Source organism: Terrapene carolina, unplaced genomic scaffold, assembly GCF_002925995.2.
Source record: "Terrapene carolina triunguis isolate 2854851 unplaced genomic scaffold, T_m_triunguis-2.0 Scaffold58, whole genome shotgun sequence".
NCBI lineage: Eukaryota > Metazoa > Chordata > Testudines > Emydidae > Terrapene > Terrapene triunguis.
In genome coordinates this window covers 32,433,642-32,460,846 of record NW_020664409.1, presented here as the reverse complement: position 1 = coordinate 32,460,846, position 27,205 = coordinate 32,433,642, and the positions used below count along the sequence as shown (strand labels likewise).

The 27,205-nt window shown below is 39.3% G+C and overlaps 1 protein-coding gene across 1 annotated transcript; it reads left to right on the top strand.

Moving 5' to 3' along the window:
- Positions 1–6: 6 nt before the first annotated feature.
- NDC80 (NDC80 kinetochore complex component) lies at positions 7–23,405 on the top strand. The gene is made up of 17 exons (XM_024201573.1): positions 7–43; positions 3,175–3,285; positions 4,691–4,777; positions 5,474–5,597; positions 5,739–5,908; positions 7,729–7,831; positions 8,726–8,812; positions 11,792–11,885; positions 13,144–13,250; positions 14,244–14,388; positions 15,247–15,452; positions 16,636–16,788; positions 17,286–17,375; positions 20,044–20,136; positions 21,320–21,450; positions 22,059–22,161; positions 22,753–23,405. Exons 2-17 carry the CDS (start codon positions 3,185–3,187, stop codon positions 22,873–22,875), a joined length of 1,917 nt encoding a protein of 638 aa, XP_024057341.1. The 5' UTR covers positions 7–43; positions 3,175–3,184; the 3' UTR covers positions 22,876–23,405.
- The last annotated feature ends 3,800 nt before the right edge of the window (positions 23,406–27,205 follow it).

Below are 27,205 nucleotides of genomic sequence, written 5' to 3'. Positions count from 1 at the left end.
CGGGGAGAAGAAAAAGTTGCGGCGGCTGTAACGACGACAGTGAGTGAGTGAGTGAGTGGGGGATGGCTCCGGCGCGTGCGGCCCCGCAGTCCCGGCTGCGGCAGGAGAGGGCGGGAGGGAGCCTCTGGGGGTTGCTGGGGCACCCGGCGGGCGGGGCGGTCTGGCTGGGGCTGGAGCCTCTTGCTTAAGCCCCCTCCCGCTCTGCAGGCGCAGTTGCTAGTAGCTTCCGCTCCCCGGTGGGCCGGGGCAGAGTCCCCAGGGGCTGCCCGGTTCCTCAGGACTAGGGTTGCCAACCCCCCCGGATTGGCCTCGAACTCCCAGTGACTACTGTCAGCAACCCAGGAGATGTAATAGGATATTTTAAGAAAATGATATTGCAGCATGTGGGGGGGAAACCTTCCAGAATAGCTTTAGTCAGAGTTGGCAACCCTACTTAGGACCCATTTGCCTGCGAGAGAAGGAGCTGGGGGTGTGTCTCACGCAGAGCCCTCGCCTCGCCCTGCCTGCCAGTGGGGCTGGGGCATGGACAGGTCTTACTGCCAACTAGCTAGTCCCAAGGCACGGCTGTACTCCTCTCACCTCCCTCCCCATACACACCCCATGTACACGTTCCTGGATTTTGCAGCTCTCTCTGCAGAGCGTATCTGCTGCAGCAAAGAGATCGCACAGGGGAAAGGGTTAATCTCCGTGCAATATATTAAAGTGGGGTCCATTTCCTCCCCTGAGCCAACAGGCTGATGGGTACACTGTCTCTTTGGTGATAGCGGACTTGGTAATTTCTGGAAGTATCCAATGACAGGGTCTGGATAGTGCAAGGGAATGCTCTTTGAGGGGGGCTTGAAGGTTGGGGTGCACCTAATGTTAACCTGTAAGGATAGGATTACCAGAGTTCTGAGGAGGGTGCCTGAGTTGTGGAAAGGCTGGTGTTGTACTGGAGCTGATGCCCATCTATAATTTCATCCCCTCACAAAACCACCCCAGGGAACTCCTATATGCTTCCCAATATACACAAGCAGGAAACCCAGGCAGATGCATCATATATGGGTGTGGTATTCCTACTGAAGGAATATCAGGACTCCTAGAACCTGTCTTCAAACCATACAAAGGGCAAGTTTCCTCCAAGATTCAATGGACTTTCTCCAGAAACTTTGAAACTTTAACAGCTTCCCTCAGAACACTATACTTACCACCATGGATGTCACTTCCCTATACACCAACAGCCCTCATCATGACGGCATCGCTGCCTGCCTGAAATACCTAAAAAATAGGGAGCAAAACACACATCCATCCCATCACAAAACTCATCCATTCCATTCTCTATAACAACGTTACATTCAATAACACACACTTTGTCCAAACCATGGGAACAGACAATGGCTCCCCAATATGTTACCCTCTTCATGGGCCACCTCAAGGAAGAATTTCTGGAAAAATGCTCCATGAAATCAATAGTATACCTGAGATGCATCAATGATGTTTTCATCATCTAGACAAACAAGCTAAATTCCCTCATAGATTTCCACCACAACTTCAACAGCCACCTCCCATACATCAAACTCTCTCTACAACACTTGCCCATCAGCATCAACTTCCTGGACATCGTGATTAGCTCCATCAATGGAACCCTACAGATAACTATATATAAGAAATCCATGGATCACCATATTTAACTTCACAGATCCAGTAGCTACCCAGACATTCCAAAAAATCTTTTATCTACACCCAAGCAAGAATATGCTTAGAGAGAAAAAAACTGGGATACACACCTTAACACACTTAAAACCTCCTTCACAACAAAGACACTGCACCAGAGAAGTAGCTCACATCATGGAATGGGCCACCCAAATACCCTGAGAGAACCTGCTTCAATACAGAAATAATAACCCCACTGACTACACATGCCTAGTTGTCACCTAGCACCCCACACTGGAACCTGTACGAAATATCATCAAACAACTATAACCCATACTTGATGGGGACCACATCCTGAACGATTTCTTTCTGGAACTCCCTTTTCTGGTCTTCAAACAACTCCCCACAATCTTGCCATGCTCATGAGAAGCAACCTCCCTACAGACTAGGACACACCAAGTCAAAGCAACCCCAGACCCTGCCAGAATAACAGATGAAAAACTTGCAGACATACCTCCACTACTACAATGATCAATCACCATTCTCACCCGTAACTCATCTTTCAAGATCCATATGTCCTACAGATGCCTATCACAATATGCTGTGTACTTCATCCAGTGCATCAAATGCCTCAACAACAACTATGTGGGTGAAACCAGGCAATCACTACACTCTCAAATGAACTCTCACAGAAAAAATAATACAAAAACACCCTGTCACCCATAGGTGAACACTTTTCACAAAGCAGTCAATCCATATCTGACCTCTCAGTCCTCATCCTCAGAGGAAACCTGTACAACACCTTGAAAAGATGAACTTGGGAGCTTAAATTCATAACTCTGCTAGATACTAAAAAAATCATAGATTCATCAGACACTGGTTTTATGTTTCATTACAACATTCTGTAACCCAGTAACCCTCTTTTGACTTATGGCTGCAGAAGTGTTAACAGTCCACTTCATTTTAAATGGTCTCTTGCAACATGTGTTAACTTCTCATGCTAAAGAATCTATTCCTCTTTATATTCTGCTGTGACACTCAGATTATTTTTCTCTTACCTGAAGAAGAGCTCTGGGTAGCTCAAAAACTTCTTTTTCACCAGCAAAAGTTGATCTAATAAAAGATATTACCTCACCCACCTTGTCTCTCTAATATCCTGGAACTAACACTGCATTCAGCAGTGGTGAAATAGTTCCTTTAAATGTTTAATGCTGCTATCATTGGCCTTCAGAGTTAGCGCATCACAAAGGTGAATGAGACAGGTCATCCCTTTGATAAAGCTCTTGTTTTGGTGTCTATCTGCAGGCTCAGGCAGTATACATTTGGGAGGTTTACTTTGCAACTATAATGACTAACTATTTTTTTCTTAAACAAAACTTCAATTTCTTCAGGAATGCTAGGGCCATCAGATAATTGCTGGTCCAACATACCAACCCACCCTAGTTCAATCCAGCCCCTGCACATAATGGCTGTGATGTTACAAGAAGAATGATGTTCCTTGACACTGACTTTCCTCTAATACCAACATAATTTGCCTTGTAGTTTAATCACAATGCGGCGCAGCTCGAGTACCACTGGTAGCAGTGGTCGGCAATCCATGATGCCTCTGAGAGTGCAGGATACCAACAAGATGGGTCTTCATACACCTCAGGCGTAAGTGTCACTGATCAAGCCATTTATAATGGATTTTCACAAAGTTAACTATTAATCCCACTGGGTAAAGCATGTCTAAGTCTCTGCAGGGTCAGATCCATAAACAACAATTCATAATTTATGTTTGCATACAAATATGGTCAATGTATGATTCTTTGGAAGCTAAAACTTTATTTTCCTGGCTTTCATGTGATTAAAATTTCATATTTTAACTTTTGTTTGTTGCATTATCAAGTACAGAACATCTGGCAACATTGCTTTTATACAATTGACAGGCTCCAAAGAATATATTTAACTGGTCAGCAGCACCAAGAAGCTGTTAATTCTAGAATGCTTAGTCTAGCGTAGGGTGGATAAAAATTGGTGCTTTTAAAAAAAAAAATCAGATTTTTTAAATTTAAATACAGGTTTATTTTTTAAAAATAAACCAATTTAAAATAGTCAACCTGTGCTAAGGCCTTAACTTAGTATAATCTATTACAATCATTTAAATTAAAAGCAAAAAATAATTCTAAGCAATATGTGTTTGTTGCCAATTTTTAAAGAATGTTCCACCAGTTCAGTGGTTTGTCACTGGGTAAGTACCCGGAACTAGTGCTTATTGAAGTAGCAGTTGCCTTTTCTGCAGGTGCACTGCAGAGAGAATATTTTCTTCATTTTAGTTTATTCAACTAGTTCAGCATTAAGAAACAAGATGTGCACTGAACCCAGAAAGCTTGTCTTCCTTTCCCAATCTAAAAATAAAAACTTTGTGTGAGAGGATATCTGTTAGTTCTAAAATCTTGCAGGACATAGTGACCAGAAACAATCAGTTCAATTCATTAACTACAGATAATACTTCCTTTTTTTAATAAGTCGGTTTTAAATGCAAATCATGTTAACATTTTTTGATAAATGTTTTTTTCTTGTGTATCCTGCATATTTAAAGTGGTTTTATTTAATAAAAAAGTGAGTATCAGTTTTGTGCATTTTAAACTGAATTTGAATTTCCACCCAAGTAGACCTTGACACACATTGCAAGTATAAAGTTAATCTAATAAATATGTCAAATTTAAGAATCTGAATGTATCTTAAGCTATATAATTGCTTGCTTAAATGTATATAGGCATTTTGTATCCTCCTGGTAACAAAAAGAAGCAGCATATTTATTGTAAAGATCATATTTAGTTGTAAATCAGTATGTTTTAATGGCTACCAATCAATGAAAATCAGCCTCTCTTTAGGACAGTAATTAAAAAGTACTAATGCAAAACACAATTAAAATCGGTGACTTAAATCCATCTACCCTAGTCTAACTTGCCTTCTGTTATGAATATGTGCTGCAGTTTTCTTAAGTTAGCATAAAGGTGAAATTATTGTAATAGCAGTAACTTACACAAACTTTTTTTTTTTTTTTTTTTTAAAGGCAAGACAGAACAACCTTTGGGAAGCTGAGTATGAGTAAACCTGCATCTGGTACCTCAGAAAGAAAAGTCAGCTTCTTTGGTAAAAGGTATTGATGATAGGGCTCTGTGCGGTAAATTTAAAAAGTAATTCAACAGCTTTTTAAAGATTTCTGCAATTTGTTTTCCCTAGAAAGATTTCTATTGGGGAAGAAGGGATTTGGGGCACTTTGGAGGAGGAGCAGCTTCATAGCTCTATCTCTTTCCTCACAAGGGTTGAGCAGTACAGAGCTCATGTTCCTGTGCAGATCACTGACTTCCCCTCAGAAGCCACAGCAAAGGGAGAGGCAATGGGAAAAGTCTTTAGTGGGCTGTACTGCTCTGCTCCCACATGAATTTTTTTCTCAGTTAGACCAGAGTTGGGGATAATAAGCTAGAAGATGGGGACCACCAAAAACTTCAGTGATAGGATGAAGGTAAGGAAGATGAGAATTTATTTTTGAAATCTAAGGATAAGGTTTATATCTGTTTATTTTGGCTATTAGTCCAATTAACTATTGTTATTCAACTAGTATTAAAACTAAGGCTTTGTCTACATGGAGACATTGACTAGCATAGATAATGCAAAATAACTCATTCTGCAATAACTATTTCAGAATAACTCCCTGTGTGGATACCCTGTTCCGGAATACAAATGACAAAGCAGAGTAATTATTCTTTAATAAAAGTGATTAAGTGAAGAAAAGTAAATAAGCTTAAGAACATTACAGTTATGGTCTACAGGTATCTAAACTTTTTTTTTCTAGAACTAGTGGTCCCGGAGGTTCACGTAACAGTCAGTATGGTGTGTTTGGTACAGAAAAGATCAAGGATCCCAGGCCACTTCATGACAAGGCATTCATCCAGCAGTGTATCCGACAGCTTTGTGAGGTATTTTGCTATTTTCTTTAAATGTTTGGTTTAAATCATAAGTAAGGTTAATCAAAATCTACCTTTTTCCTTTGCCTCAAACCTAGCTTTTGTCTAGAACCTACCTACACACACTAGTAATATGCATGTATCTTTTCTCAGTTTCTTGTAGAGAATGGCTATGCCCATAATGTCTCCATGAAATCACTCCAATCTCCATCTGTTAAGGACTTCTTAAAGATCTTCACTTTTATCTATGGCTTCCTGTGCCCTTACGAGCTTCCTGATTCTAAGTTTGAAGAGGAAATCCCCAGAATCTTTAAAGAGCTTGGGTATGCATCAGGAATTCATTCTTGTCAATTTCTTATTGTAAAAGGGCATGGTAAAACTTAAAATTGTATAGTATAAACTCCTTCCCCAGTATTGTTATTGGTCCTGTTTGTTTTGTTTAGGAGGTGGCTTGTTGGATGTAAAGGGTTTTTGGGGGTGCATTTCACTCAAGCGGGACAATTAGCTATAGTAATAGTAAATAGTAATCTTAGGTATTGCTTGGAAATAGTAGTAGGTCCAACATTTTCAAAAAATTTTAAATGTTGGTAGTCTCCAAATTTCCAAGTTTATGGGGCAGTGTGAATTGCATTTTACTCATCCTGTGAGGTGCCTTGTGCTGATAGCGAGGTGATGATTACCATCATCTCATATTGATATCTTTAAGTCAAGCATACGCACTATGTCAAATATGCGAGGTTTTTGGTTTGTGTTATCTAGTAGAAATTTTGAAAAGAAGGGTGCTCTCCAGTGGCCTTACTTTGTGATACTGAAAAACTGACCGTTTTACTAGAGCCCAGGTAACCAGAATACAATCCGGGGTAACTGTCAAAACATGGTAACGATTCTTGGAATTAAAAGACTGTTTGAGAAACTAGTCTCCAGAACTGGAGGATGGATTTAAATAATTCATTTTTTTAAAAAAACTGAATCTGGGTGTTTAAAGAACATTTACATTTAAAACACTTTTGCACGCTTTACAAGCAAAACGTTTTTAGCTCATTGCCCTATAAATCCAAACTAATTTTGTGTAGCTACCATCCAAAATCAGAACAAAATGTGCACTTTTCCACACATTGAATTTCAGAAGATTTCCAAACTATGTCTGTAGTTAGCAATACAACATCCAGGTGTTATATATTTATGAACTTCCTCAGTAACTTGCATGTCAAATTTTGTCAGATTACAGATGTTTTATTTAGCTCCCAGCACTGTAAATTCAACCTAGGATCTGAAAACTATGCTATTCCTGCCTAATATCACATGATCTTTAGTTCACAACCACTTTTGCAAGCCAGTCTTGCATTTAGAGAGCCCCAGAAGTGAGAATTTCATTTAGTGGGGACTTGGGTGCTCTTCCTCTGTTTCTCTTGGCCAGTTGGTTAGGCGTGGATGGGCTTCAGACCTGCCTCCACCATCACCACATCCCCCAGTGAGGGAGAAGATTGGTCAGTACTTCACATGTTGGAATTCTTTTTTCCTTCCTCACCTCATCACCCTCACTTTCCCTTCCAGCCTCTCTGCCTCCTTTCCTAGCACCTATTTAAATAGTTCCCTCTCCTTCCATCTAGCATTACTGTGCACATCTCTCTCATCAAAATAGCCTAAGAAGGAGAAAGGGGAGACTCATTCCAAGTGGGGAGATGTCAGGTGGGGAGACAGAGCAGCAGAGGAGAGTCCAGACCAAGAGTTGCCCCCAGCACCAGACTAGAAAGAGGAAAATGGGAGGGAGGTGTCTTGCAATCTGGTGAGCAAATGGGAATTGTGGGAATAGTTTGAGGACATTCCTTCTGGCTCCAGCACTACCCTTGTCTATGCAACAAACCTCCACCTCCTCACTCCAAGAAGACATTAAACTCCTGTCATCACCAGCTGAAATATTCTGCTATTGGAACTTAGCTGGTTTTTATTTATTTATTTATTATGCATGATGTAAAGTAGAATCTACTTTGCTCTCCTGTAGCTGCTTCATAGAAGCACATCCTTTTTTTATTGGTAAGGTGAGCCTCAAGGTGTATGTAACAATGCCATTTTGTGTAGTCAGCGTATTTTTACCAGAACAAAACTTTTATTTGAGAAATGCTCTGATTCTTTTTCCTTATAGGTATCCCTTTGCATTGTCAAAAAGCTCTATGTACACAGTGGGGGCTCCACACACCTGGCCTCAGATTGTAGCGGCTTTGGTTTGGCTAATCGATTGTGTCAAGGTACTATCTGACTTCACTGAGCAGAATAACTTTTTGTTTTCATGTATGTAGTGTTGTTCTAGGCTAGAATGTTAGTAGAATGTTAGATATCATAATGAGTGACTTTTGAAATAGCCTAAACACTACAATAAGAAAGCAAAAAAATTGCCAGATGACATTTTTAGTTATGATGTAACTTAAGAGCTAGACTTTAGCCTTATTTTTATAATGGTATATCAGATGACTTTATTTTAATTTTATATTTACACCTCTTGTTAAGGAAACTTGTGATTAATACCTATACTAAAACAAGGTAGCTACATGGAAGTAAAAATTAAATATATGAACACTTTAAAAAATGTGGACTGAATTCAAAGGGAGTATGTAAGTTAGGGCTTGAAAAATCCACTTGCTTCTAAGGAATTTCCCTTTTGCTCCTGGTGACCTTGGCCATCTACTTCAGTTTATTAAATTTAAACTGTAAGGGTGGGATTTTCAATAGAAATGTAGGACACCTGTCCCACAATGGGATGTGTGTGTCTGTGTCTTGAGCACTCTTGAAAAGCCAACTTCCAGTATTTATGGCTGCAAAGATACATTTGGCTTACATTCGGAAGGTTAAATGATACAATTTTGTTATATGGAGTCTCCAGACAGTTCTTCTGCCTCTCTTGCGAGACTTAGCTTGGCAACATAACAGCAGAATTAAACTAACAAAACTTGTTATTTTCACTGCTGCTATTCAGAAATTACCACCAAAAAAGGAGATATACTGGTCCAGTGATGCTAATTCTGCATCCATGAACTTTTTCATAAAATTAATGTGATACTCTAATCCAGGAACTGGTAGAGGTCTTCACAGACTGCGTTCTTTGGAGTACTATTAACGTCATATGCCATTAATTCCCCTTCTAGTTGTATTCTGCCACGAGGGAAAACACACCCTTTGATGAAGGACAGACCTGGGAAGGAGAAACAGAAGATGGAATTGTACATCATAAGGTACCATAACAATTTACCAGTGACTATGGTAACTGCTCATCTAGAACAGTGGTCCCCACAATTTTCAGGGTCATTGTCCGCCAGGGCCGGCATGGCTGTGGTTCCGGGGGAGCAACAGGAGTAAAGAGGGCTGAAGCTGGAGGCAGGTCTGGGGCCAGGAACAGGACCGAGGCTGGGGGCAGGGGTGAGGGCCGGGTGCAGAGGCACAGCTGGGCTGTGGTCGAGGGCTGAGGCTTGGGATGGGGCTGGAAGCCGGGGTCCCAGTTGGGGGCAGGGCCAGAGCAGAGCTGGAGTGGAGCTGGACGGGGTGGTGCTCCCTCTCTGCCCCCTGTGGGGGCTGGCCCCGGCCCCACTGCACCCCCTTGAATGTTTTTCCGCACCCTGCCCTTAAGGGGGCGCGCCCCAGTGTATAACTCATTAAAATTTTAAGCTACTTTAATTTGGCTTTGACCAAACTTTGACCAGTTTTCTTGGTCAGTTTTACATCTTTAATGCTATTTTCACAAAGTCATGACTACAATGTAAATTAGCTTAATAAAGTAACAGTTTGTACTAGTGTCTCCTTTTTTTTTTTTTTTTTTTTAAATTGTAAGATTGTACTATGTAATGTTTGCAGATTGTACTATGTAATAAAGCATAAGGTTTATTGTATTGTCGGGATTATTGGCTGGACTGTTTACCTCAACCTAAATTATTTTTTAAAATAAGATAAATTTCTTAGCAAAGGCACTCATCCTCCTTTTGTCTGGGCACTGGTAAATTACGGCTAAAACTACTTCCCTGAATGTGGGTCAACACCGGATTAATAGTCTCAAGTGTTCTACTTCAGGATGGAAACTTTATTAAATTAAAATAGGAATCCTTTGGTTTTTATGATTCTATCACACACTGCTTCTGCTCCTCAGGAGGAGTGGGGAGGAGAGAAGAGGGGGGTGTCATCCTGCTTTTCATTTTCCTCTCTTGGCATGGTATAAAAGATTTCCTCTGTTTGGAAGTTGGTTCTTTTCTTATTAAATTGCAATACTGTCCTGAACAGTAACTCCATTTTAAAAAGGTAGGGTTTCTTTCTTATGGGGGTGACACTTCACAGGGTTGTGCGACACCTCACCACCATCTGCCCTTAGCATGAAGTAGTCTTGTCTGTGCCTTATGTAGATCAATTCCCTGACTCCATCATTCTCTGGCAACACAAGCACTGCCTTCCAGGCCTCCCTACGCCTCAGTTTCTTTGCATAGGTTAGCAATAGGCACATGCCAACCCCCAAGTCTTCCAAGCATCCCTCTGAAGTGTCCAGCCCCTCTTCCACTGAACACTCACAGAACTCTGAGATTCACTGCTCCCAAGGGAATAGTACACACCATTTTACTAGTTTTAATTCAGGATTTCCTGCCTTCCCACTTAACCCATAGCTCTCAGATATATGTATAGTAAAAACAAGAATAAGTTTGTTCTCTGATAATAAAGATTCAAATGGTAGTAAGAATATTGGAAATATGGTTACACACAAAACAAAATCATAACAGGCTTTCTAGACCTAAACCTAACTCACAAGACAGTCTCTTTCTGCTATGGGAGAGTTTACCATAGCAGGCCAATGCTCAACTGCTAGCCCTGCAACCTAACCCTAGATCTAAAAGCCAAGCTTCATTCTTTCCTCCTCTTATCAGTAATAAAAGTTCTGCCCTGAGTTAAAGCTATGCAGTACTTTTCAGTGGAGTTGCATAGTTTGACAGAAGGCATAATTGGACCTATAGAATTGTTATTAGCAGTGATGTACAAGCAAGAAAGAACCTTGGATGAATTTTCGATCCTGGGGTGAGGTTGCAGGGCTGGCAGTTGCAATGGAAAAAAATATTTTTTAAAAAAAAACCCTCTGTAAACTGAGCAAATATGAGCTGGAGTTAACATACAATCAAAAGACACACAATACCACTTTCAGTTGCTCTTGAGAGAACTGCAGTGTAAAATTGCTAACAAATTACAATCTTTGGGGATTCCTGGATTATATGGACACCTTCCCCAACAATATAGGCTACATCCTCTGTCAGGGGACTATATCAGATCATTCCTCATACATCTTATTTTTAAAACAAACAAAACCACCAAAAATAGACTTTTTTTTACAGCTTTTACTTCTGCAAATACCATTTCATCTTCCTCCCTTCTCCTTTGCATCTAAATGCAATTGAATACACAATCTATTCTTTCTGTCTTTAATTCACTCTTATATGGGTTTTCTCTTCATGCTTTGTTCTCCAGGCTCACTTCTTGTTTTTTCCAATATTTCTTGAGCATCTTGGTTGATGACTATTACTCCTGCTCCTCTCCCTCTTCAGCTCAAACTGAACTCATCCTTTTGCCTATAATTTTTCCTCTTCCCCATTATGTACCATTGAATCCTCATCCATTCTGCCTCGACTACTGTACATCTTTGCTCTCCTCCAAGCCATGCAGAATGCTGCTTCAAAAAAATTTCCCCTCATGCCTCTTGTGTACCATATAAGTCCCCTATTTAAATCCTTTCATTTGCTATATGAAAGTCAAGTGTTTGGACCTTGCCTTCAGATGTTTAAACTCTGCTACGGCTTACATCACGTACTTTTCATCCTGTTCTTGTTTTCACTTCATTGCCTCTCACCATTCCCTTTGTATTCTTCTGCATTCTCATCTTTGTACCTTCTTTCTAACAGGATTAAAACAAACCAGTTCTAAGAGTTAATGGTCATCTGATCAGTTGGTGTATAGTAAGTCCGAACTGTATTCTGTTTTTTATTTTAGAATGTAAATCCCTTGCCCAGGACCCTGTCTGTCTGTATTGTAAAGAGTTGAGCACATGGACATTGTTTAATAAATAAACTGATAACAGATCTTTTTGGTTAAGATGTTCAGTTTAATTCCACTTGCTGAGTGGAACTGGAAATCCAGCTGCTTAGAAGCTTTTGGCTTTCCTTTATGCAAGATTTTTAAATTCTTTTCAGCTTTTTATGGACTACACTGTAAAGTGTTATGAGCACTTCATGAAGGGTGGAGACACTTATGAGGAGTTTGATGCAGAAGTGCAGTCAAAGCTAAGTACGTTTTTTTGGGGTGAGGTGGGAGGGGGGTGGTTAGTCTATATTTGGCCATAAATTGTTTCAATTAAAAGTGAAATTCTTCTCTGAAAAGTGCCTAGTTGTAACTAAAAGGTTGATTCCATGTTTCTCTCTTGCTTGCAAATTTGATATGAAAATAAAAGGATGGATTTCCCCCACCCACCCACCCAAACTGCCAACCATGCAAATTCAGCCTGGGCTCTGAGAGTCAAATGAGGTTGTCTTCATCTTATGTATCATCCCCAGTAATGCAGGCTGGTCACCCTATGCCCTCACAATACCACTGATAACATAGGTATCGCTATGGGTGTAACTTATTGGAATGCATTATGCAATGCTGTTGATGCACAGATGAAATAGCATTTGCTGCTCATTCTTACCTCTGGCTCAGCAGAGCTGACAAATAAAAGGCAATACAAATTTCCTTTTCTTACTAAAAGGTGCAGATGTGACTGAATACATACAGGCAGCAGATCAGATGAGTAAGAAGGTTCCATTTCTGCAGTCTCCATTCGGGGCCTGTATGGTTCCACACTGTATTGCAGAGCTTCTCAAACTGACCTGTGGAGTACTTGCTGATGGTCTGCAGAGTGTTGGCAAGTTATACGGTGCAGCTCCTCGTTTTCACCTGCTTCTACAGGCATCCAACACAGAGCCTGTCGAAACAGCTGAAAACAAGGAGAGAGCTTCACTCAGTCCCTCAGTGGCTGTTGCTTACGTAGGAGCCACTCTCAGACTAGAGGCACCAATAGGACTGGAGTTGCCTGCTAATGGAGCCATTAGTAGGAGAGGAGACATGAGTTATCAGTGAGAGAGGAAAGTTCAAAAGGAAAGAGAACCAGGCAGCTGTCCAGCATGTGCAGGGTGCAAGGGAAGAGACAAATCAAATTGTTGGGAGGCACATGGGAGGAAAGAAGAGCATCATTGTTAGAGGAGCAGAGTGAGAAAGTGACCATTTCCCTTCCCTTTCCTCTCTCCCCCCCCCCCCCCCCCCCCAATTTATCACAGTTTTTACATAAGTAACATATTGAACAATGGGGCTACACTTGAGAAGTTGTGAGGGACTTGGTTCATGAGGTGAACATTGAGAATTAAATGAAAACTATAACCTTTTGAGAAGTGTGTCTATTCAAAAAATGGGTGTCTGGTGTGCTGTAATAAAAGCAACTGCCATGGCATTATGCAGTATGGATGTTGATGTTTTAGGACAGCAGTCTAACTTCTTTGTTTCCTTTCAGAGGATTTGTTTAATGTAGATGAATTCCAGGTGGAGGCTCTAGCAGCAGAAAACAAAAGGTTGCATGAAGAGATTGCAAGACTAGAGAAAGAAAGGGAAACTGAGCCGGTTAGTAAATATGCCCATATAAGTGAAGGGGAGCTGTTTTTTAACATGATTTATATTGATGTTCCGGGTCCTCTCGCACATTCCTTGGAAATAATATTTCCATAGCAATGCATTGATACCACAACAATAAGACGGGCAAACTGATGTGGTTATTTCATGCTAGAATAAAATGTAAATATTCCTTCAGATGTTCCAAGCGACTCACACTGACCCTAGATATCATTTGCTCTATATCAATGCAATATAAAACGTTTTATTGGGAAGGCTTGAGTCACAGTTGGGTATTGTGTAGATACTTTCAAATAATGGAAGACTTTGCAATGTTCACAGTTTAGCCAATGTAATTCTAAGCACTGTTTATCCAACAGGATTTCTCTCCAAGGACTTAATATCCAGGAGGTGGGGCGGGGAGGTGAGGGGGGGGGAAAGAGTATGGGACAAGTGGCAGCAACTTATCAAAATGTTTGTTTTGTAAGAAAGCATTACGTATTTGAAAAGTCAGTTCAAGTATTTTAAATATATATTTACTGAAATATAAATTGGCTCAGTAGCTAGGTAACTGGCAAACTGAGACTACTTTTCCTGTGCAAAATGTGCTTGTTTTACTGTTGTCCCGTTTCCACCATCTGTTGTGTCTTGTCATAACCCTAAACTGAAGTTCTCTGAGGTGGAACTAGTTATTGCTTGTTGTTCAGTGCCTAGCACAACTGGACCTTTATCCTTGATACAGGCTTCTAAGTGGTATTGTGATACAAACAAAAGTGTCAGAGGCTTTTGGATTGAAATGTTTGAGATTAATAAGGCTGTTGGGAATGCTTAAGGCTTTAGCCGCTAAAAAGAGGGAGGGAGTATAAAGGAAAACTTCATTAGCCTAACAAAGCTGCCTGTAATCACAGCACAGTCCTGCATAGAAAGTAAAAATGATTTTATTTCTACAAATTTTCTAAGTGAGAGAGTGGTGTTTTTTTCCCCCCCTTCTCCTCCCCACAAAAGGATCGTTTAGTGTCATTGAAAAAACTGAAATCTTCTTTGCAAGCAGATGTTCAGAAATATCAGGCTTACATGGATAATCTAGAGTCTCATGCAGCCATCCTTGACCAGAAAGTGAAAGGAATTAATGGGCAACTTGAAACAGCAGGTGAGGAAGAAGCATTGTTCACAAATGGTTGACCATGCTAAAAACAACTTGGTTCAGCTGTAAGTGTGTGAAATATTTATTGTGCATATCATGATCCTACAGATAAACTTTCCTAACAAAACAGATTTTTATTAGATTTGTAGCCACTCTATAGGCTCTGAGAAGAGTGGGGTGAGGAAATGGCAAGTGAGTGATTACTTCCTAGACCAACGTATACATCACTTTAAAAAATGCATAGGCTGATAATTAAGAACCTATTAGTTGATCCTGATTTCTTTATTTATATACTTTAACATCTAGAACACAGGTTCTCAAACTGGGGGTCATGAAGTTATTACGTGTTTTTAATTTATAAGGGGGGCTGCACTCAGAGACTTGTTGTGTGAAAGGGGACGCCAAAACAAAAAGCTTGAGAACACTGGTCTAGAACTAGGTTTACTCCAAAACTGAGTGACAGCATCCCTATCTTGTTTGTAAAGCATTTTGGGATTATTTTTGTATAAAAATAATCTATCTAAATGTAAGATTCTATTATTAATTTTAGTGTATACTTACTGATTTCCTTTCCATATTAATATTTAATTGGCAAAACATCTGATTCTAACTTGTTTTAACTAAAAATTGCCAAAACTTCTGAACCAATCACCTTTGCTTTTGCTAAAAGTTAAAGTATAGCTGATTTGAGTCACATTAGAGATGTTAGCTCCAGGGCTCAGAAATATATGTCAGATATTAAATTAGGAAACTTTTAAGAAAGCAAAGTATGAACTAATATGGAGTAGTTATAATGCTTACATGAGGCTGCCATTAACTAGTCTGAGTTTCTAATAGATCTAAAAAAACATTTTGTAAATTCAGAAATGGAAGTTGAAGCGATGAAGCAGGAGAATGCACGCCTCCAGCACATCTTTGATAACCAGAAGTACTCAGTTGCAGACATTGAGAGAATAAATCATGAAAGGAATGAACTGCAGCAAACAATCAACAAGCTGACCAAGGAACTGGAGGCAGAAGAGCACCAATTATGGAATGAAGAGATGAAATATGCTAGAGGGAAAGAGGCAGTATGTGAAAGTACTACTATCTGTGAGAGGCAATTGTCAGTTTGCATCCTTAAAACTTAATTCAAGATTAGTCAAAAACTGAAACTTAAGACACTACTGCCAATTAGTTTCCTAAATTAATTCAACAATAGCAGTAATGTGTCTTATCATTTTTAATCTGTTAAAAAGGTCTGTATTTATTCTTATCTTGAACAAACACTTTTTTTCTTGCCCACCTCTCCTTTCAAGTGGAGTGGAAATGTCTTTGTGATGCACAATGATTTGTGCATCATCGACGGGATAGCAGGTTGTTGGCTGTCTAAATCACTTTTTTGGAATGAAATATCCCTACTGTAATTTATGCCATTTTAGCACTTTAATTTGCATTAATATTTCTCTGAGCTCTTAGGACCAAACTCGTCCCTCAATTCCACTGAATTCAGCCCTGCTGAATGGATGAGTTTGGCCCTTAGTATTCTAATTTAAAATGGCAGTTTTTTAAAGTTGCTACTTGTTGGACAAAGCACACCAAAAAAAATAATTCTGCTCAAACACTGTATAACTTTACATATCCCTTGTTTATAGCTGTAAAATTCAAAGCTAATGCGAAATAAAAACAAAATAGATGTTGCACTATTGCTAAGTAACATCTTGGGATCAGGAAACAGGCCAATTTTGAAACTCTCTAGGTATGAAATCATTAAAATAACTTGCTAGGCCATTCAATTGTGTATGTGTAGTGTCCATAACTCTTGCTCCCTACGCTAGAAGCATTGCAGTTATGACAGATGTTTGCCTTTTTTTGGAGCCTTACAAACTACTCATAAGTATCCGTCTCCTAGCTTTGAGAGTCAGTACCCAAATGAAAACTTGAGAGTAGTTATACTTCATGAGGAAAAAATACAATAAGTCAAATAAGGAAACTGTTCAATCTCACCTGTATACGTTATGAAATTTCTGAGAGCCAATCTACAAGATTCACAGTGGTTAAACCAAAAACGCTAACTCATAAGTTGACAATACCTAGAACTCTTGCATTTCCAAGAAGTGTGTGCGCTTATGGAGCAATTGGACAGTCTTTTACTCATAGCAAGAACAATGAGCTTGCTGCAAGGCTTTGGAGTTGGATGCATGCTTGGAATATATGTTAATTTTTGGCTTTCCACCCTCCTATTTCCCCCCCACCCCCACCCCCCCCAAACAGATTGAAACACAACTGGCAGAGTATCACAAGCTGGCTCGAAAGCTGAAACTAATCCCGATAAGTGCAGAGAATTCCAAAGGCCATGACTTTGAGATTAAGTTTAATCCTGAAGCAGGACCAAACTGTCTAGTCAAATACAGAACTCATATTAATGTAAGTGGACACCATTGTGTTTAAAAGACTGGTAATTTTATTGCTGCTTCACTCCTAGGAACAGAGTTAGTACTTCATTTATAAGCAACTTTGTTAGGAAGTTTTAAATTACCCTTTATGTAACGTCAGTACAGTGCTTTGAGATGTACTAAGTGGGGGGGGGGGAAAAAAAAATTTTTATAAGGGGCAGTGGGAATGGTAAGTCATTTTGGGAGGGGGGGGGAACAGACATCATTTTCAGGGGGCTTTTTGTCACACACACCACCCCCAAGTCATCTTTTTTGCTTATAAAGTGGCTTGGTTGAAAGCTTGAGTCTTGTTGAAGAGATTCCAGATTCCCATCCTTTGAGGTTTTAAGTTGTGGTGGGGCTTTTCTCTGAGCAATAATGGCTTTGTTCAATTCTAAATTATTGTAATTCTGGAGGTTTCTGGGAAATTTCCTTATTTCAACATGCACCCCTTCTTAAATGGCTATTTCTTTTGTATGTGCGTTACAGGCTCCCCTTATGGAGCTCATAAATAGGACCGAAGAAGAAATTAGAAAAGCTACCCACAAGAAAATGGGTTTAGAGGATACGTTTGATCAGGTGAGCTACACATGCTTATGGTGTCTCAATATTCAGCTTTGCTAGACCATCTATTACCAACACTTGACGACTTATATATTATAAAAACATTTTATTATTTAGTTTTTTTTATTCTGGTTGTGCCCAAAGGTCTTTGTCAGGGTCAGCCCACACCCCACATTGTACTAAGCACAGTATGAAACAAATGTACATGGTCCCTGCCTCAAAGACACAAAAGTGATTAACAGAAGAGGAAGTTGGGTGGTCAAGAGTAACAAAAATAAGATGCAGTTACATAAGTTTGAGGGCTCCAAATATTGGAAAGCTTTTTCTTTTTAGACGAACAAATAGGTAAAATTAGCTTTCTCAGACTGCTGCCCAGCCTAGCCATCACTAATTGGCTGATATCTTGTAGGTTTCAGAGTAAAATTGGGCCTAGCAGGTATTTGAAGATGGATTAGTTTGGGGAAGGTATTCCGTGTAGGGGTTGTTGATTAATATTATAGCCAATTGATTTTGACTATATTTGCAGTTGGATATTAAAAATGCTCAAGAGACCAAATAACCAAGCTCAGCCAATTTGTCTAGACAAAACTGTGTGCTACAATACAAAAGGAAGACATGCATACACCTCCTCTGAGAACAACTTTTTTTTTCCCCTCTCAGCATGATTATCACACAATAGATGTGCTTCAAAGATACACCCCCCAAGACCACTTACATTTATATCATGGCTGTTTACCAGTTAAAAAGTACTTTATATATCACCTAAGATCCAACCCACCAGTTCCTTAACTTGTTGACCTATACCTTTCCTTATCTTTGTTTTGGATACTATATTCCAAGCCAGTTGCATGTGAAGGTACTTCTACTGGGACCTAGAACAAATGTATCTTGCCTTTGATGGGCTTCCTATTTTCTAACGCCAAAGCTGAACTCCGCTTTGCAAAGTGTTATGGGATACTTGACATGGGTGAACAGAATTGTGGGAATAGTATAATACATTCAGTTAATATAACTTCCCAACACATATATATATAATGTATATGAATACTGAAGGCATAATATCCATTAATGTGGTGTATACTACATATAATATATATGTATTAGCTAACAGGAGCAGCATTTAAAAAAAAGTGCAGACATGTCTGGAGGAGGAGCCAACAAATGAGCATTCAAAGCTGTATCACATCAGATAGAAGAATTGTTCTTGAAATTTCTGATGAAATAACATACTGCTAAGTTTGCTGCCACTTTAAGAAACACTTTTAATAGGACACCTATTACAAAATCCTCTTGTTCAGGAACTGTTTTGTACACAGAAAATATGGCTTGTCAAAGTTTATATTAGTTTTCTAATAATTATTCATAGTAAGAATATTAAGACCTGTTTTTGTAGTTGTCTTAAATTGTGCCCATTGAAAAACTCAATTTAAAGATCATCTATCTATTTAAACAGTGACCTGTATAATTAAAGGTCCTTAATGTTCTTGGACTTCACTTGATTAATCCATGTGGGTACTCAGCAAATTATTCTCATCTCTGCTTTGCTGCAGAAGAGTTCCAACTCCTTCCAGTCAGTGAAGATGGCTCTAGTGGCTGTGAAAACATGAAGAGAACTAACCTTTCTTATATTTTCTCTTTTTAAACACATGAAAGTGCTCATCTTCTACACTGAGAGGGGAAAGTATATCAGTATCAAGTTTGTACCTGTTCTCAGAGTCCCAAATACTATAATCTCCACACAATGCTTATAAAAACGAATTGGGAAATTTAGTATTCACTAAATCTGAAACATATACAAACACTCCTATCTAGAATGTTTATATGCACACGTAACATGATTCTCCAACAAAAATGAGACCTTGATAACTGTAAATACTCTTCAGTCTCATCAGCCTTCCTTACGGGATATGAGGATGAAGCAGTAGCTGGATAAAAGAGTCAATTAGGCAGTTGTTTCAGCAAACAGGAAGCTACACTACAACATTTAAGTTGTCTGCCTCCTGCAATTGACTGTGGTTCTGATTTGATGCCCTCATCAGAGCAAACCACAAATCTGTCTTCAGTCAGGGAATGAAGTGCATTCTAGAAAAAGAAAACGATAAATTCACTTGTTTGACTCGAAAGGGAACGTCACTGATTTGGAAATTGTAGTTGGAGAATACTGAAGAGGAAGAATTGGTATCACAACACTTTGTTTCTACAACTTGGAAAATTTAGAGATTGAAATACAAACACAGTGTACTTAGGTATTTTAAATCTTAAAGATGTGAATTAGAAGACTAAGTTCCAGCGTCTCCTAAGTGTGATAGGAGAACATATTAGCAAGAAGTCCACCATTTCCAACACAAGCCCCTTGAAACTGAAACAAGTAAGCTTTTATTTAGCATTGTGGTGTATTGAAAGTTAGTAGCTTATTTTCACCTCTTCCCCCAACCTCCATCCTCACTTAATCAGAGGTAATACTGATGGCAAAGGGTATAATTCTCTCTGTATACATAGTTTGTTTCACTAACAATTATTCCTTACACTGGTACATAATAGGAGTTGATCTAAGTATTCATCTTTGGGAGTTGAAATAAGAGTCATGGGAGGATGTGGCTTCTATGTATATATTTTCTGTGAAGGTGGAAAGTACTCAAAATTGCAGGTTGGATGACTTTTTTAACCAACTGTGTACTTTCAGGTGAATACAATGGTATTAGAAAAGAAAAGCAGTGTTAAAATGCTTAAGGAAGAGGCCCAAAAGCTGGATGACCTTTACCACCAGAAGCTTAAGGTAGGCACTATTTATAAAGTGAGACAAATTAAATGAAGGATTTGGATAGTAAGAATCTAAAGGTGTATTCTGACTGGCCATTTGAGTCTTATTGGTGCTGTCACAGCCATAAACAAACTCATACATAATTGAGAATTCAGTGCTGGAGAAAGTATTGATCTAACATCCAGTAGAACATGTTTGGTAACAAAAAAGAACCCTCCTGTTGACTGAGTGGTGCCCTTAACATTCCCATTGCAGCTTTGGCACCTGTCGCCTTGCATAGTAACCTCCTCTCTTATGTTTGTTCTTTCCCTGTGAACTATATTTTTGAGAAACGATGCACAGGAAAAAATGCTACTTCAAAATAAGCTAGTGTTAATGTTAGAGGTGTAGGTTTGAAAGAGGTAGTAGAGCTGTAAACCACAAAAAGGGTCTGCATTACTTGGCTGCTGATGCATTAATTAGGAGTTGAAGGCAGTTGATCATCACACTCTTGCCTCACAACACACCTAAACTCAGCTGTTGATACTGTGCTATTAAAGTAAGTCAACAAAATATCTAACAGCTGTGATAGTGGTAATAATACTTATTCATATAACTTTCAAAACACTATACAAACATTAGAAAGACTATCAACAATTTTTGAGCAGAAGTATGACTTATCTGCTATTATGAGTAACATTTAAGTTTACTAGAACTGAAAGCTTAGGAGTGGGGGAATTCTTTTTGTTGGTTTTGTGCATTTGATAGCACTATGTGTATTGCCAACTTCACTCTTTCCCTGCATATAGTCAGTCTTTCGTCTGCTTTGTTTGAGCCTTTCACAAAGGAACAGGGGAAAGAGAAACTTTTTTTTTTTTTAGGGAATATTCTTGTAAAATCACAAAAATTTGCAGGAGTAATCAGGATCCAGGAGTACTCCCACTGTGATAAAGGTGAATAGTACTGCCTATCTTAGTCCTTCAAATAACTTGGGGGAGGGCGGGTTTTAGACTTGGAGGTTGAAGCAACCCAAGCCTTGAAGGGCGAAGTACAAAGGGACCCCCTTGAACTCTTTCTCATTTGGTTTCCAAATAAGCTGTAGCATGGCGTTATAAGTGTATTGATTTACTAATTCTGATATGAGTATTGGTAGTAAATTGAGAGAGAACAATTTATCTCTTAAAAATAGAAATACTAATTTATGTTGTTACCATTACAGGAAGCAGAAGAGGAAGAGAGAAAATGTGCAACTGAGTTGGAATTATTGGAGAAGCATAAACACTTACTTGAGAGTGGAATCAATGAAGGCCTCAGTGAAGCTATGAACGAGTTGCATGATGTTCAGCGGCAGTAAGTCCAACAACAGCCAGGGATTGGTTTTTGAGATATATTGCACAGGTCATTCTATGTTAAGTGTTAACACGTCTAGCATTATATGATGATATTTTTATATTTCTTCAAGTGAGTAGGTACCCATTTCAGGCTCAATATCATTACCTTCCTTCTGCAAACTTAGAGCTATAAAATATTTTTCCTCCACAGTAAATGGGCAGACTGGTTAAATATCCTGGCAAAGCACAATAGTTGTGTTCAGTTGTCTTACAGTATATCTTCATATCATGTATTTGGTTATAGTGAAATCCATCAGAGTTCAGTAAAGACATACCTGAGTGCAGTAATTCATCCAGAAGAATCCAGGAAAGCTGTATTTTGATCCTGATAGATAGGCTTTTCTCAGTTGTTCTTATTTTCCTTGTGATCCTTTACTTTTTACTGACCAGTATAAAAATGATCCTTGTTTTTCAAAGTTAAGTTTTAGAAAACAAGTCTGATCTGATTCAAATAAATTATCCCATGAAAAGTTGTATTAATCTGATGATCCATCAGCCAGAGTAAAGTGATTCTGTTTCCACTGTGTCAACTTGTATAATTAAGGAAAGGTTTTTTTTATTCTTTAGATACCAGGTTGTTATGCAGATGACAACGGAAGAGAGTAGGAAAGTAGGTGATAATTTGAATCGTCTCTTGGAAGTGATTGCTACTCATGTAGTATCAGTAGAGGTAAGTCAAACTTGTTGCTGTCTACAATGAAATCCTTCTGGACATGGGACTTTCAGAAGGATAACTGTGCATCTGTATTAAAGAGTTTGCTCCTTTGAATAAAATACCAATCATAGCATCTATAGTCCTGCTAAAAAGAGCTTGGAGCTTCTGATAATAAAGTTGATGGGTTTAATCCTTTGTTCAGTAAAAGTCAGGAATGGCAGCTGATACTTAGTAGTCCTTCCTTGTCAGTTTTAATCTTCCTCCCTCCCTCTTCTGTGTCTCCCTAAGAATAGGATGTCTTAAAATATTTCACATCTATAAATTGAGATTACTCAAAACACATCCAGCTGCAAATCCTAAATATTGAGGGATAGCTCAGTGGTTTGAGCATTGGCTTGCTAAATCCAGGGTTGTGAGTTCAATCCTTGAGTGGGCCATTTAGGGATCTGGGGCAAAAATCTGTCTGGGGATTGGTCCTGCTTTGAGCAGGGGGTTGGACTAGATGATCTCCTGAGGTCCCTTCCAACCCTGATATTCTAAGAAGCCATCATTCAACATTATTATAGAAAGCAATAATTTAACTAGTTTGCTGTAACTCTCTTTTAGAAATACCTGGGTGAGCAGAATGTAAAGGTTGATAGAGACTTTGAAGAATTCATGTCAGAAGATTTATTGGTAAACTTAAGAGAGATCCTAGACAACTATAAAAAGAAGGCTGATGCAGTGTAATTCTCAAAAAGGTTGAAGAAGATAAAAATTTTGGATTTGCAGAGCTCTAGAGGTATCCGTCCTTCAATGTAGGCATCACCTGTCATAGATTTCCTTGTTAGCTGAATTGCTGTTATGATTCATAGACTCTTTTACAAATGTACATAGCTTCGTTTTAGTTTTTAGTATGTGCATCATTATATTAAAAAAAAAATTAAGAGGTTAATCAAATTATTTGCAAATAAAGTAACGAATTTGTTTTTACTTTCTTTGTTCTCCATTTACGCAACTATGGCAAGACACAACCCAGAAAACAAATTTAATTTTAATCTCTCTGTGACTAGTAGGAGGTGTTCACATCACTTGTGCTCCTCCTAGAAACATTTAATGGGATTAAGATACAGCGCCACCTGTCTGAAAAATGACCTGGAATGGATTTATAGATGGGACATCAAGTCCCAATGCTTAAAGGGACACTGCCAACTTGAAAATCTGCCATCTGAAAACTTTGTATTGACTAATGTTACAATAAACCGATAAGATTACTAATAACTGAGATGAAAGGGTTTTTTTCACCATTTTTGAGCTTTCTGTGCATTTGACAGTATATGGCAAATGTAACTGTTTCTAATGATAGTGCACCTCCTTTCCTACGCCCTGCAAGAGACAGTGTTTTGGTTTTTTAACCAGTGGCCGTAGCAGCACCAAAAGAGAACAGGCAGTAGACGGGAGGAAGACTGTGCTTGAGCATGTTTGGTACTGCTCATAGACCTGCTGACACACAGAGGAAGCCACCTGGCAAAGGCTTCACTGTACTTTACAAGCAACTCCTGTCTTAGTCCTGACAAACTGACTACACCAATACCCCTCTTTCATGGTATTTATCCATAAAGGATAGCATGTGAGGTCTCTACTGAAAGCCTGTAATTTATCAATACTCATAATCATTGTGAGATGTGTGTACAAGTAATAATTAAGGAATAATGTAGTTATATTGAAAATTATGCCTGATGGTCTTGAATTGGAAATTAGTCACTAGGGAATCATCTGTCTCAGTGATGGCCCGTTCAATCAGGAGAGAGTTGTCAACTCACCCTGGTTAGCTGGTGATATAATGCCAGGCTCAATAGTCTACCGTGGCCCCATCTCTTAACAGTCAAAACCATCAAAGACCATTGCAAACATTCGAAACCATGTGGAGATAAAAAGGGAACATTATTCACAGAAATGGCGATCCCCAGTCTGTTACAAAGACAAAAGACTGATTCAATATGTCACAGGGTGGAGAAAGATACTCTGCATCCATTCACTGAGGAGACATCTTGTTGAGTGGAGGTATTTCATAAAAGATTGGTTCCTGGAAAACCAGCCAGCTCCCTATCAGACTGACCTTTTTAGGAGGACTACTTTATTAAATAGGAAGGGTATCTATTTATAAGTGTAGGTCCTAGTTTGTGTTTTATTATTTTGTTTTATATTGTAACCATTTGTTTCCATGACCCTTGTTTCTCATTAACTATCCATTCTTGCTTTAAAAAAAGACGTTTGTTTTATTATAAATGCTGTATGTTACATATCAGGCCCTACCAAATTCAAGTTCCATTCCAGTCAATTTCATGACCATAGGATTTGAAAAATTAGTCAATTTCACATTTACAGCTGAAATTTCACAGTGGGGGTCCCAACCCAAAAGCAGGTTGCAGAGCTGTTGTGGGCTGTTGCCACCCTCACTTCCGTACTGCCTTCAGAGCTTCCTGCAGCTGGAGGAGGCTTCCAGACGTGGAGGTGAGTCTGATCTCCCTCGTGCTGCTGGGAGCATCCCAGCCAGGGACTTCTAACTGCTAGTCCCAGCCAGTGGCAAATTAATGCACGGGCCCACATGGCTCATGCCCAGGACCCCCAGCCAATTTGGGGACACGCTGGAGACATTGGTGCCCGGAGCCCTGTAAGATGCCATGGGGGTGGAAGCCCCGAGCCTGACACCTGGCCGGGCTGGGGAGTGACAGAACTTGCTCTTCCCCTGCACTGCTACTCTTGTGGGGATATCAGACCCATGTCCAGGTACCTTCCCTGGCTGCAGGAAGTTCCGGGGCTGCTGCAGTGCAGAAGTGAGGGTGTACTGCCCTCACTGCTGCACTGCCTCTGAAAGTTGGTCTGATCTCCCCACTGAAAGCAACTGCTAGGGAAGAACGAGTCCTGAACTTGCCCAACCTGGCTGGGACTAGCGGCTAGGAGCCCCCGACTGGAGCGCTCCCGAAAGCACGGGGGAGATTGGATTTCACGGGGAAGGACTTACTTCAGTCTGTGAAATGTTTTTCACAGTTGTGAAATTGGTATGGTCCTAGTTATATAGGTGCGATGATTCAAGGTAAAACTGGTAAACTTGGATACACTTAGGAGCAGAGAATCTGGGATTTCTGTGAATAGCCAGTATAAGGGGCTGGATAGCACAGGGGAACGATTCGAGGGGACCTGGGCACTTGTTAACCTGCAAGGTAAAGACAGGGCTGACATAGCCCGGAGTAGAGTGCTAGAATGGCTGGCAGGCTGGTGGTGGTAGGGAGCTAACACCCAGCTACTTCAGGGGATAACAAAGTAACTCCAATCCTGTCACACCTGCCCAAAGACCCTTCTCAACATAAACCAGAGTAGAAAAACCCTTAATTTTTAAAGAAAGTTTTTTGGGGAGAAAATGAGGACGATATAGAACCTTTCTTAATAGTATAGAAAAATTATAGAGCTTAGTCTATTAAAAAGTCAAGTTGTGTCCCTTTAAGTGCTCCACGTTCCCAGAAAACAACCTTATCTTGCTACCCAGATATGTCTCCACCAGAGACAGATGTAGGCAAGGCACGTTATCATCTCTGGCAACATGGAAGCTACTGTTGGATATACTATTATTTTTAAATAAAGCTATTGGATTGTTAAGCTATAATGAGAGCCTTTGCTTACTTTAGCACCTCTTCATCCTGTCTTCCTTAGAGGAGTTAAAATTAGTGTCTATAAGAGAGACTCAAGCCTAATAAACAGGAGAACATGGGTAGCTATCTTTTGAATCCAGTCTTGTTTCTCACTTTGTACAGTGGACATTGACTTTTTTTAAAATCAACATTTATTGCCCTTAGTAGTTAAATGTACCACAGTATCTCCTAGCTAGCTAACAGAAATACTTCAGTCAATATTTGGATTTTTTGATCTATCAACTGTGTATAGTGATAAATAACAAAATATCATTCACACTAATAAGTATCTATAATAAAAACTAATTACTCCACTGTGTTTTAGAGTTGCTGCTTATGCTTTCATCAAGTCTCGAGAAGGCAGATGACAAAACACAGTCCAATGTGTAGATCTAGCTGCAGCTAGGTAAAGTGTTTGAAGCACAAACGCACACAATAAAATAAAACCTGAGCTCAAATCATCTCTCAACAAAGATTATGCACAGCTCTGAGCTGGATGTCTCTTTAATATCTTATATATGGCTTATATTGTGCTTTCAGATTATAGAAAATAGCCTGGAATTAATGTGGTATGTATGAGATCTTCTGGCTCACAAATGGGTATTCTGCTTCAAACGTAGTCATAGGGATGGTAGTTTTAAATATTAAATTCCTAATTATCCATTCTCCCACTTTACACTCCAGTAATTTATCCTGACCATACAGACTGTTATAAACGTTTACAAGTAGATCATACTCCCATTCTCCTCTTACTCAAGGCTCTCTGTTCCCTGCTCTCTCACTTGCCCTTTTTAAGCTGTCCTCTTCTCCTTGAACAGCCTCCCTCTTCCTGTGGGCCAGACAAATTTTCTTCTTTTCAGAATGCATTTATTTTGGTTCATTTTTACCACTTACATGCTCTCCAGAGCCATATACTCCTACTCTAATTATAAGGAAGTAACAAACAAATATACAAACCAAAGCTCCTCATATGACCTACTATTATTAGATTTTTAAAAAGCTCTCCCAAGGGCCATGTTCTCTTTCATTGCTTACGTGTCTGTCCTCCCCTGCATCCCTAACCAACTTGTCACTATGTGTTTGTCTAATTTATTGCACAACTTGCAGTCTTACTCTTAGGAGTTATCTACTGATTATAAGTGAATAAAATCTGAATAAGATTACATGAGTAAATCTCATTTCAGTGGGACTACTCACATGGGTAAGGGTGAGGAGTTGGAGAATCGAGGCCAGAATGTCTTGCTCTCAAGTATTCTGTAAATTTCCTGCTCAAATATTAAAGCTGCTTGAATAATGGAAAAATGTCCACATTTGAAATTAATATTATTTGCAACAAATTATTTGATCAGCTATGATTTTGGGGCTAGATCACCAGCATGTTATTTATATTT